The sequence below is a fragment of the Perna viridis genome, chromosome 2 (assembly GCF_037379345.1).
Source record: "Perna viridis isolate PV_CMFRI_1.1 ecotype Kerala chromosome 2, ASM3737934v1, whole genome shotgun sequence".
In the NCBI taxonomy this organism is placed as follows: Eukaryota; Metazoa; Mollusca; class Bivalvia; order Mytilida; family Mytilidae; genus Perna; species Perna viridis.
In genome coordinates, this window is record NC_142446.1 from 3,368,258 (window position 1) to 3,381,273 (window position 13,016).

Below are 13,016 nucleotides of genomic sequence, written 5' to 3' on the forward strand. Positions count from 1 at the left end.
ACAAAAGAAGTAAGAATCTTTTAATAAATTAGAGGAAATGATTATTTCTTATCGGTACCCCTCCCTGGAAGAGGTTAGGGCAATAACCCTTTAAATCAATCAAAATTTCCTTTTTGGTATGAAATCTAAGTATGATTTCATTTCCACCCACCTTTTCTTTACTCAAGTGTTCGGCCAGAAACCTGTAAATGTTTGGGGTTTTTTTGCCCCTTTGTGGCCCCTTATTCCTAAAAGGTGCACATACAACTTCCAACATCAATCCAAGCTTTTCTTTTATGGTATAGCACATTGTGTTACAATCTGATTGAAATCAATACATTAATGCTCCATTATTGCTCCTAACGGGACTAATACCCACTGCAGCCTGTTGAACTCTGTACAATGTGGACACACAATTCATATTGCACACTATTTTTATCAGGGATAAACTAAGCACTTTTGACATACAATTTTGCTGCCATTTCTAAAACATCCAACTCCAAACAGCAATCAGTACAATTTTTTTTGACAACACAATGACAGTACATAACTGCAAATAAACTTTAACCATAAATATCTGACAATATGCACATCCAAATATGATAATCTAACACCCCATCAAGTTCATAATGATTTTGCAAATGGTGAAGAAGGAGTTGCAGACAACGCATCAGACAAAGTTTGTTGAAAAATGCTTAAGTCCAATAGCTGTAGTTTCTACAATTTTTGCCAAAACATAAGTTCATAACAATATGTACATCCCAATGTGATAATCTAACACCCGATTAAGTTTTACAACAATCCTGCAAGTTGTTTATGAGTTGAGGACAAAGCATGAAACCAAGTTTTTTCAGAATAACATGCAAGTTCAACAGATGTCATTTCTACAATTTTTGTCCACACATAAATGCCTGATGGTTACACATAACCATTTGGTTATACTGCATCCCAAAAAGTTTCTTAACAATGCTGCAAACTGCTTGGAAAATAATTTGGGCAGACAGGGTAAAACCAATATAATAATTATTGTTAACTGCAACACTTAATCAGTACTTAGAAGAAAATCTCCATGAAAAGAGATATGGGTATGATGAATCTAAGAGGCTAAGAATTGTGATCTGAAGTTAATGAATAGCTGTTATGGCTAAAAACATGCATTCACTTATTGTATGAATTTTAATACATATCAAGAACTCCATAGAAAACTTATATTAGCAAGAGCTTTATCTGGATTGTCTTTGAATTTCAGGAAAAGTCCTTGGACCTGAGCAGCACTAACATTTTTACCAGACTGTGTAGTTTTTGAGGAGAAATCAATAGCTTGTGATTCTGGTTGGTTAGGATAAAACCTTGTGAACATTCTCTGGAGTTGATGTGGTGTACAATAGTCTATCAGTTCCTTAACATCAACTCTTCCTGGTCTGATTAAAGCTGGATCCAGTCTGATAAATAACCAATAACCAATAAAAAATACTCAAATTATAACAATCAATGTAATGTTCTAACAAATTAGGACTTTTTTATAGTGGAAGGAAACAAGCAGGTGTAAGAATATTCTAAATACTAACAAGACAAATCATGTTTAAAATTTGTTTTTATAAATTTTTTGAGATTGATAGATACAACTATCAACATATCTCAGTTAATGACTCATTATCTACAAGTAAGTTGTATTGAACTTAAGTATTCATATACCAGTAAGTAAAAGTATTGTGCAAGTATTTCTAGCCACTAAAGTGAAACCTACCTATCAATATAGTTTGTAGTCATAAATATAATTCTAGCTTCAGCTGATGCTACACCATCAAGAGCATTCAATAATCCACTCAATGTTAGGCGTGCCATACCCATATACTTTGTTGGATCTATAATAATTAACATCCTAATCAATCTAGTGTTAATGTGATATATTCAAAGAAATTAAGTATGAGCAAGATGTGCTTCTATTTCAGAATTTAATCTTAATGATTTTTTAGATTTTTTTTTCACAGAAAATATGGACTTGACCTTATCTGTTACTCCTCCTACACCAAACTTTTTTTACTACATATTCCAATTGTGCACCTTCTGATTTTAAATTAAAGTCAAAAGGTGCAGTGTGATCAAGGGAATCAATTTAGTCAGCTCACAGTTTTTCCAGTTTTCTTTTTTATGTCTGGTGTCATGTGATAATATGGTCTATTACAGAATTTGTTTGGTGCACAAGTTATGTCATGTGACAATATGGACTATTACAGGAATCATTTATTAGTAGTTTCACAGTGGGTTACAACAATTCTGAATTTTAATCCTTACAGATTATCTCTCCTCATGGTGCTTTAAAATAGGGCATATTGTAGGACTTGGTAGCTTGATGAACTAACATTATTATAGTGTTAGTCTGTCACATGGTGACATAATGACACTGATTTAATTGGGACAAGCCTGACACATTAGAGTAATATAGTCCTAATGGTAATCAATTCAACCCATGGCCTTAGAAGTAACCCAGAGCCATATTTCCATCTGACAGGAAGTTAATCTGTAACACAGAGTAAGGATCTTTACTACTAGTTTCACACCTTAAGCAAATGTTCGAGGTCATAGCTCATATCTTAATTTTTTTCAAATTTTGAAGAAAAAGAATTCCTAGTTTATGTAGAACTGTCAAAGGCATTAAAATGTCAATATAATCAACTTCGTCCTATTACAGGTTAAGCCTAATATACCGGTATCTAACCCTTCAATCTTTAATCATGTCTTACTTTCAGCTTCAAGATCCCTGTTTAGGAAAGCAGCATCAATATCCTCTAGTAAAATTATAGATTGTTCTGGTGCTACAGATAAAAGATGATTCAACCTGTCATCTGACATGCCTTTTTCACTCAGATTTAATACACAGATACCATAATCTAGTGACCCTGAAAATATACACAAAATGAATGAAGTATGTGTGTATTTAACTTCGAAGGATGAAGCACGTCTATATGTATTAAACTTCGAAGGATGAAGCACGTCTGTATGTATTAAACGTAGAAAATGAAGCACGTCTGTATGTATTAAACGTAGAAGGATCAAGCATGTCTGTATGTATTAAACGTAGGAGGATGAAGCACGTCTGTATGTATTAAACTCAGAAGGATGAAGCATGTCTGTATGTATTAAACTCAGAAGGATGAAGCATGTCTATATGTATTAAACGTAGAAGGATCAAGCATGTGTGTAACTTGTACAGATCTTTACAACAGAACTATTCAACATATCTCAGTTAATGATCCTCAAAATGACTAACTTGTAGTGTCTGAGTAGAACACTGGGCACATGAAGTGAAGGATCCATAAATAGCATAGAAAATCACCCTAGGAAATCCCATTGTTTTATTATACAGGATGGTGTATTTTACAGTAATTTTGAAGTTGTACCAAAATGTTTAAACACATAGTTTTCCTTCCCTCGTTTGTCTACCCCGGACTTGACTTTTTATGAGCAACTCGGCAGATGTTTCTAGAAAAGCAGAGGACCCTTACCCTACCGGTGCACTTGGTCCATGCTCCCAGTTTTTATTGGAGTCCGAGTTGCTCATCTACTTTTGTTACTTTGTATGTATGATTTTAGTTACTTTATGTTCTTTGTTGTGTATTTCTGTTTTCCATGTCTGGTCTTTGTCCCTGGATTACATTCTTTTGGTTACCGCTATAACCTTGGTTCCCTTGATTACTCTTTCTCTTAAAACAATTTAGAAAATTAGGTAGTGCAATGATAGAATCTGTATTTTTTTAAATAATTGTTTAAATTGGAGATATGTTACTTTTTCATAATACTGTGAAAGTACTATTGTTTGTGGGGTACCAATTTCAATGGTTTTTGTGGGTAGGCCAGACCATAAAATTTGGTTCCCAATGAAAAGGAGATTCCCATTGACATGTTAAAAGAAAACCTCAAAACCACGAATTCAAGAATCCACGTTTCTTCCGTAATCCACAAAAATTGATATCCACGAATAAAAGTACTTTCACAGTAGCTATAGGATATATAAACTGCAGTATTGAACAAATTTATAAACTACAAAAGCACATATTGCAAGATTGATTTTGAATATACTTATAGATCATCCATCAATCTCAATGTTTATACAACACTCCATTTTCATGCACGAATATAAATTTTGTGTAAGACTGTATTTCAACTATTTTTGAGTGTGTTTATTCATTAGTCGTAGTATATGTTTTTTTTACGTGTGACAGCCTCTAGTGAGATTAACAGTGTTATTATTAAAACTTACCAGCCAATGCAGTGATATAACTACTTTTACCACAACCTGGTGGTCCATACAGTAAATAACCTCTCCTATAAGGAATCCCTCTATCCATGTACCATGATGGATTCTCTATAAACTCAGTAATATCACCAACAATGCGTTCAGAAACATTCTCGGCTAATACAACAGAATTTAAAGGTCTCTTCTTACGAGGATATCCAAATGGCCTCCACATGGGCCCCTCCATTCCATGATGACCTGTGTACATTATAGTTCTTCCTTCTTGTCTTTGAAGGGCCATTTTTCTGGCCTCTTCTAAAATGTGAAAATAAATATCTCTTTTCCTACCAATAGCAGTTAGTGTAACATTTTCAAATGGAGAGCCCTTTTGTAAATCTATTGATTTATTTTCTCTGTTTCTTTCAACTCGTATCCATGTATTTTTGTATTTGAAGAAATGACTACCTGGACTTGGTATAAAATCAAAAGTTGTATCAATTTTTCCAGTTTCTGACTGACTAAAAGATGTTTTTACACTTAAATGTTGAGTTTGTGTGCCACGTACAGAAATCCAATTTAATAACCAATAGTAACTTTTGTCCCTACTTGGCACCTCCAAACTAATTACACAGTGTCTCCTAAACAGTATCATTCCATACTGTGTACCTTTCCTGGCTAAAGTAGTCACAAGACCAATACCAAAGAGTCCTGCTCCAGCTCCAAAGTAGGGATTATCACTAAGTGATAAAAATAAATCCTTAAGTGGCATCTGAAAAAAACATTAAGTGTAAACCATTTAAATTTGAAAATAAAACAATTTTGTATCAGTAGTATATTTCTATAACCTTATCTTCATAGAATTGTGGGGTAGTGATATAATTCATTGAATAGTAATTTTACAATGGTGGCTTTATCAAGTAAATTTATACACTCTAAAGTGAAGCAATTATTTTATTTATATAGCCTATAGGAACTAGAATCAAATATAAAGTACAACTGAAAACGGTTCAGATTCTTCACATATTTTATAATTAGATGCTTCACATGGTGGTGCTTCACACAACTGTCAAACCACGTACAGTTGGGTTAAGTATTGACACTACATCCAACATTGACACACCTGTACATTTGGATTGTGATTATAAATTTGACACTGCAAAGGTTTCTGATACAGAATGTGATAACCCATACAGACTGATCCAATATCAATGGGAGGTATTTGTGAGAAAAATTCAAATGAAGTTTGGCTATTACAATTTCAGTGAGTTATAATTCCTTAACAAATTATAGAAATTAATTTTATGAGAAAGATTATGGCATACAAAACACCCTAGCATAAAATCATCACAAATGCTGCAGTATTATCTACCAATAAAACATTTAAAATAAAGTACAAAAAATACAAGTAAAACCAGTTATGTACTGGTACCAAGCCAACTTTGACTAATGAGGCACTGCTTTTATATACATAAAAATAAGAAAACATTTAATTTTTTACAATATTTTCTTCTATAAAACATACTGTACAAAGTTTTTGCTTTTAAATGAATGAAAATGTTCATTTTATATCAGTATGTTGTTGAAAAATTCATTTTCTTAATGAAATGTGATTTTAATTCAGATTTACAATATGTTTTAACAATTAATTCATGCATTTTCCTCAAAAACTTAAAAAATCTTAATTCAAAAGAAAATTTATTTCTTTTATGTCAATTGAAAAAAAAACACCTTTTAGCAAAAACATTGTTCAGTATATTTTATAGAAATATTGAATAAAATGATATGTTTTTAAATTCATATGCTAATGGTTTAGATGTATACAACAAAACATAGGTCAAATTATAATTAAAGTAACTTATGTTTTTACTTTATATTAAACATGTTTTATTTAAGAAATAATTCATAGAGGGGGTACAGCATTTATATTCGATTATTTAACAGCGAGCAACAGCGAGGTGTTATATGGGAATATAAATGCCAAACCCATTTTAAAATGAGTACAAATCTACCCCCGGAAGAAATTATTTCTTTTGTAATATAACAAATACAGTAACAAAAATTGTGACAAAAATTTCCCTTAGCGTAGCAAAAATAATGGCTGTTCCGTTTACCCCCCCCCCCCCACCCATAATGAAAGTTTGATTAAATTTGTATATTTATGTCATCATATATGTGTTAAATGTGTTTATTTATTTAATTGATTTCAATTAGATAACCTTAGATAGCCGTTAAATCAATGCATAAACGTTTTTAAATGAGTGTTTTGTCATGAAGCAACAGCGAAAGAAAAGAGACAGTGCGCAGGTGCTAAAGGTGGGGTTGGACCGACATATACTGTTTGACGATACGAAGACATCATATTAGAATGGTATTCAACACTATAATATATCATAGTATTCATTATTCATTTAGTTTCCAAAACTATTTTACAGTACAACTGCTACTTCTATTTGTAGTATAATACTAGTATTTGTTGAAGGGGTTACCCCTCTCCCTCCCAAATGATCAATCCAATCCTTCCTTATATAGTTTGGAACCTTAGGTTAACTTTCCATTTAGATCTTTTGAATAGTATACTTCGGGTATGAAGCAACAAGAAAAATCTGTTATTACCATTTCAAATGGCAGACACTTGAAAGAATTGTGAAAAGTTTTTCAAATTTTTGATGTAGATTCTGAACAATTTTTCTCCTCTGAAAATTTTCTGTATAACTGCTCTTGTTTTTTTTTCCAGATATTTGTGAGAAAAATAACTGTTGTTGGGCTTCTTTGTTATACTTTTCAGCCATATTGTCTTACATGTATATCTTTTCAGCCATATTGTCTTACATGTATATCACAGAAAAAAAACAATCAAGAAGTACAAAAGACAAATGTACTAAATTGAATATCAATTTATCAATTTCCAGTTTACATGTATAATCTATTTTCATAGAGATTATATGCATCCAATTAAAGTTAATTGTAAATTTAATGAGATGCAGGCCCCAAATAACTCCAACAAAAATTTGACCACAGATAGATCTCATCATGCTGAACACTTTTAGTACTGACAGAATTTGTCTTAACCTAACAAGTTAAGAGATATTTGCGAAAAACTTCTATCTGACCCCTGTGTTCTATTTTTAGTAACAGCAATCATGTTTTTTGATGGATTAAAAATCCCCACATCAGTTCTAAGCAGAACCCCCTAAGAAACATTTATACCAAAATTGGTTCTTATTAGTCCAGTGTTTTCAGAGGAGAAGAGTCTAGAAAAGTTGTTAATGACAAATTACAATTCCGTCAAGTGATGGCAATAGCTCAGGTGAGATAATAACAAGAGGCTCCCAGGAGCCTGAATCGCTCACCTGCTTAAATTTTGCCTTTCAACGTTCAAAGTTGACCAACAATTTTGACTCAAGAAGACTTTGATAGGACTTATCATAAGGATCATTTAAGCAATTGAAAGTTTCTTTCTATCTATCATAGTTTTCAAGATATTGGCTGAAAACTGTAAAAAAAAAAACAAAAAAAAAACATCATTTTTAACCTTTCAAGGGCAATAACTCTTACAAGTCATCAGACAACTTTGATCCCTTGGAGACTTTTGTATGCCTTATAATAAGGATTATTTCAGCAATAGAAAGAATTTGACTAAATGTAACGGTTTTGCAGATATAATATGCGAATAAAGAGATGCGCTTTAAGAGGATGATACACCCGTTGCCCTTTTAACTTGTCCTTAAGCTTTTAATGAATTTTTATGATCAACTAGAAATACTGTGAGCCCTGTCAAATACCCTCCCCCCCCCAAAAAAAAAAAAATAAAAGTAAATAAAAAATGCACAAAAAATTTGGCACTATCAAGGCTACCTCAAGTTTAACTAAGTTAGTTGTATTGATTTTTCACCCATACATTTCTATCTTGTTTATAACACACTTTTCTGACAAGGTAACCAAGTACCTTTTATAGTTATTAGTCGATCAACAAATGGTCTATAATAAACAAAACAATCTTTCAATGAATAAAATTTCCTTGGCCGTTTCCGGCCTTTTTTAAAGAGTAAAACTTCATAACACGGAAACGTAAAATTTGACATTTATACAAATCGGAAGGCAGATTACTTCAATAGATATAAACAATTCATCAAAGTTTCATAAAAGTTTGGTTTTTTTTAATTTTTAATCTTTTATTTGCAATCTGTACATTTGTTAGTTAAAAACATCAAGTACCGGTACCTTATTTATTTCATAAAAGTTAGTGAAAGTGTTTTTGAGTAATTGTGTGAAAACTTGAAAATCGCCCTTTTTTAAGTATAAAAATTTATAACACGGAAAAGAAAAATCTGAAATTTATAAAAACTGAAAGGGAGCTTACGTCAATAGTTATGAACAATTCATCAAAGTTTCAAAAAAGTTGAGGAAAGTGTTTCTGGGTTATTGTGTGAAAACTTGAAAATCCCCCTTTTTTAAGTATAAAAATTTATAACACAGAAATGAAAAATCTGAAATTATTAAAAATCGAATGGGAGCTTACAAAAATAGATATGAACAATGCACCTAGGTTTCATAAAAGTAGATGAAAGTGTTTTTGAGTTATTGTACGAAAACTTGAAAATCCCCCCTTTTTTTAAGGAAAAAATTCATAGCACGGAAACGAAAAATCTGAAATTTATAAAAATGGAAAGGAGCTTACATAGATATGAACAATTCACCAAAGTTTCATTCAAGTTGGTGAAAGCGTTTTTGAGTTATTATCCACAGCGTGGACGGAGGATGGACAACGGTATACCATAATGTCCCGTCTTTGATATCAAAAAACGTCAAAAAGGGCAATAACTCCAACATGGCTTATCAGATTTACACAACAACTTGATCACAAATAGATCTGATTATGCTGAAAATTTGACCTTGTCAGAATTTGGCTACATCTAATGATTTTGATGATATTTGCGAAAAACTACTGTCTGGCCCTTATGTTCTATTTTTAATCAGGGCATTCATCTTTTTTGATGGATTAAAACTCCCCACATCAGTTCTATGCAGGATGTCCAAAAGAACATTCAGGCCAAGTTTGATTCCAATGGTCAAGTAGTGTCAGAGGAGAAGAGTTTTGAAAAATTGTTTACGATGACAACTGACAACAAGTGATAGCAACAGCTTACATGTCCTTCAGCCAGGAGAGCTAAAATGGCAGAATCTATTACTGTCCTTATATTTTGTTTATATTAAGCAGGACCTACATTTTCTCAACAAAAAAAAAGCAGGATAGAAAATTTAATGTTTCTTTGGGGTGTTTATGTTTACCTTCCTCATATTAGTAGACTACTAAAAAAAATCTGAGATGTTACTTAATAGCCTCGAATGGATAATTGACAATGAGTAATAGATCAAACTTTTCCTCACTATGTATAAAGTTTAGTTGAAAGTTTTCCTCTTTTGACAAATAATTTCAAGATCTCAATAACCTGGTCAGTAAAAAACAATCCAATTAATAAAGTATTCTTTCAGCAATATTTTGGATATCCCACGGGTAAAAACTTCTTATGGCAAACATTTATTTTGATATGCAGCTCCTGTATTATGGAACAGCTTGCCTGAAGATATCAGGACAGAAAGTAGCTTCTAACAATATGAGTCTGCTTGTGTCCAGGAATGGCTCATATTGTAGATATAGTGCATGTAACATAACCTTCCATCCACATATTTTGGTGAGCAGATTGGCGAGAAATGCTTCTGACCAGTATGTCTGATTTCATGTTGATCTGTCCCCAAGTGGATCCGTCCCCAGTAGATCCGTTCCCAAGTGGACCCATCCCCTTTTTAAAAGTCCATCCATCCCCAATCATAAACTTAATGCATTATGCATTAGGAATTCATACAATTAAAATATTAAATATACATATTGAAAATAAATTATCTTATCCTTTTCTATATGTCTTTCCTTAAATTTTACAATATAAATTAATAGATTTTAAGTTTATAAAATACTATTTTTATTAGAGGTGTTAAGATACATGTTTTTCCTCAAACAATACATATCGAAAAATTGGATATGTTTTGCGGTATGTATCAAGATACATTTTTGAATATCCTTGAAGACTGCCATGTTTTACAAAACAAAGCCGCTTATGCACGACAGGAAATAAAAAGTAAGGATTTGATCAATCATTTCATTTGAAATAAAACATTTAAGTAATATTTTATTTTTTTTCTCTGGATCATTAAAATAATGCTAGCTATAACACTAATACCAATGAATTTATTTAAAAAATAGCATTGCATCATTAGTATAGTAGGAGGCCATGATGTACCTTGAACTGAATTGTCCCAAAAAATACTGCAATTTCGGTACATACAGTGAATCATTTCCCCCTTAATTAATATTAGACCTAATTGAGTACAGTTTAGAATAATTACATAAATTCAAATTCAAATCATTTATTGTTCAAACACATTTTCATTAAATGGTCATGACACAATAATAACATAATAACATAATGTACATACATTTGTATAAACAAAACATTGCTATCATTTACATGTATAATGTTGTGGACGACGGTGACCAACTGGAAAATTATAACTTTATACTTTGAATGAAAGCTTGGCAGTTGTTAATATAATCAACTGTTGCCTTGAGTATTGGGAATGAGTTAGAGTTAAAAATCAAACTTATGTTGTTTTCTGTTAGTGAGTTGAAGTGGTTTATATATTTTTTTTATTTTAGATATTAAATCACTTCTTATGGCAAGCCAAAGTCGACAAAAATGGGTATTTTCCAATATTAAAAAATGTTTTTTTTTTAATATTACAAATTAATTTTCTAATATTACAAATCCAATTTGTAATATTACAAAATGAATTTATAATATTCAAAAATATTTTCTGATATTAAAAAATGATTTTGTAATACTAAAAAGCATGCTTTCTAATATTACAAAATAAGTGTTTTTTGATATTAAAAATGATTTTCAATACTAGTATTACATATTCATTTTCTAATATTACAAATTTAATTTGTAATACAACAAATTGTGTGATATTTTATAATATTACTAAATCAGGAATTTTTAATATTACAAAATGAATTTCTAATATTAAAAAATCTTTTCTAATATAAAAAAAAATGATTTTGTAATATTAAAAATTCATTTTCTAATATTACAAAATATTGATTTTTGTCCACTTTGGCTTGTCATAATTTCTATAGTTAATGTAGGTGGGACAGTGTATGAAGAAATGGGTTTCATCTTCAATTTGATTTAATTGACATGATTTGCAAATGCATTCATTAGCTAGAATGTTTTTGTATCATCCTCTCTCTATTGAAAGAGAGTGGGTACTAATTGGTATTTGCAAATTATAAATCTGTACATATGACTGCATTTTTTTCCATTTACTTGTTTTTAATCAAGATTTTTACAAGTCCAATCAAAAGCTGGTGGTCAGAACTTACAATTCTACAAGTTGGTACCAGCACTGAACAGAGAGTCAAAGACAGTTTTTTTTTCATTTCCTAGTTAAGAATTTTGGTATATGACACTAAATTTTATACACATCAATTCATCATACTATATAATTATTAGAGGGGGCAGATCAACTTGGGGGCGGAAAACTTTGGGGACGGATCAACCTAGGCCTGCTGGTATGAGATCACCATTAATTCCCCATGACTTTTTGTTGTATAAATTCCCCTTGACTTTTCGTTCTATACGAATATAGTTCCTTTTTCTTAGTGTGTTTCTTCCTGATATTTTTTCTTTGCTGTCATAAACTTTATTGCTTAGTATTTACTGCAGAAATGTAGGGCAAATATCAAATTTACAAGGGATTTTTTTTCATTCTGTAATTTTTATGTGGAAGTTGTGATTTGGTTCTATGGAAGAAGGTCAAAATTTAGGACATTTGGCAGTGGTCACTTTTCATGTCTACGGGGTCTCCGATGCAAAGTTGCTAAAAATAAAAAATGATGGTGAATTTTTTTGGCACTGCTATAGGAATCTGCTTTTATACATGTTTCCAATTTGGTAAAGTTTCATTGAGTTTGAAGCGGTGGATTTTTTTATATGTCAAGATGCGTCTGTTGAAATGCAAGTTACGAAATTAATTGTGTCCTCGTACCTGCTAAGTAATGCTATCGTATCAATGCCTACGAAGGTCAACAAATATTCTCACATGAAAAAAAAAATAAGGCGTATGTAATTTTCAGTATTTGGTTTTGATTTCAACACAAAAATTGTTCTTTGCCTTTCTGAAAACTATCCGTATGCTGTAACAGTTAGATCTGTCACAATATTCTTAGCCGCTGTTCACCATGGGCGCAGCCATTTTGATAACGCTAAATCCAATGTCTCAATTTCTTGCTTATGTCAGGGAGTTCAGATGTCATTCAAAGTCCCTGCTTATATCACACCTTTTTTAATCATGCAAAGAAAGAAGAAGGTGATAAGTCGAAAATGTTTGCGACTCAAGTCTAATATATTAAATCAAAGAGTTAAATAGAGAAAAAAAATTCATTGATTAAATCAAGGATGGATATATATATATAATAACTGTAAAAATGCATTCACCAATGTGTCAATAATTTACTTGAGCTCGTCGATAAAACTATAGCTAGGGAAGCAAAACCCAGATTTAAAACATTCTATCATTAGCAATTAACCGACGTGAATGCTGTTAACTCAATTCTTCAGGTACATACCGAAATGTGTAACCTGTACAAGTACCCGTACCAATCCCACGTACCCATGTACTCTTTTGCCGATTTCTTCATTATTACGTGATATTTCCAGCTGAGATATTGTACGCAATTACA

General features: G+C 31.5%; 1 protein-coding gene across 2 annotated transcripts; it reads right to left on the bottom strand.

The window, feature by feature from the left end:
• Nucleotides 1–1,141: 1,141 nt before the first annotated feature.
• On the bottom strand, nucleotides 1,142–12,549 carry LOC148623317 (mitochondrial chaperone BCS1-like). 2 transcript variants are annotated; one of them, XM_088565097.1, is made up of 5 exons: nucleotides 12,449–12,549; nucleotides 4,241–4,985; nucleotides 2,724–2,879; nucleotides 1,727–1,844; nucleotides 1,142–1,421 (listed from the first exon to the last, which is right to left on the bottom strand). In XM_088565097.1, the coding sequence occupies exons 2-5, from the start codon at nucleotides 4,983–4,985 to the stop codon at nucleotides 1,166–1,168; spliced, it is 1,275 nt and encodes a 424-aa protein (XP_088421223.1). In that variant the 5' UTR covers nucleotides 12,449–12,549; the 3' UTR covers nucleotides 1,142–1,165. The 2 variants fall into 2 exon arrangements, with proteins under 2 accessions (XP_088421223.1, XP_088421222.1); XM_088565096.1 differs by having other exon boundaries at nucleotides 12,323–12,538.
• Nucleotides 12,550–13,016: the final 467 nt, after the last annotated feature.

Coding starts and splice junctions, on each gene's coding strand:
- LOC148623317 (XM_088565097.1), bottom strand. CDS start 4,985: ATGCCACTTAAGGATTTATTTTTATCACTTAGTGATAATCCCTACTTT. Junction 1,845..2,723: donor CAGGGATCTTGAAGCTGAAA/GTAAGACATGAT, acceptor TAATTATTATAG/ATCCAACAAAGTATATGGGT. Junction 1,422..1,726: donor ACTACAAACTATATTGATAG/GTAGGTTTCACT, acceptor GTTATTTATCAG/ACTGGATCCAGCTTTAATCA.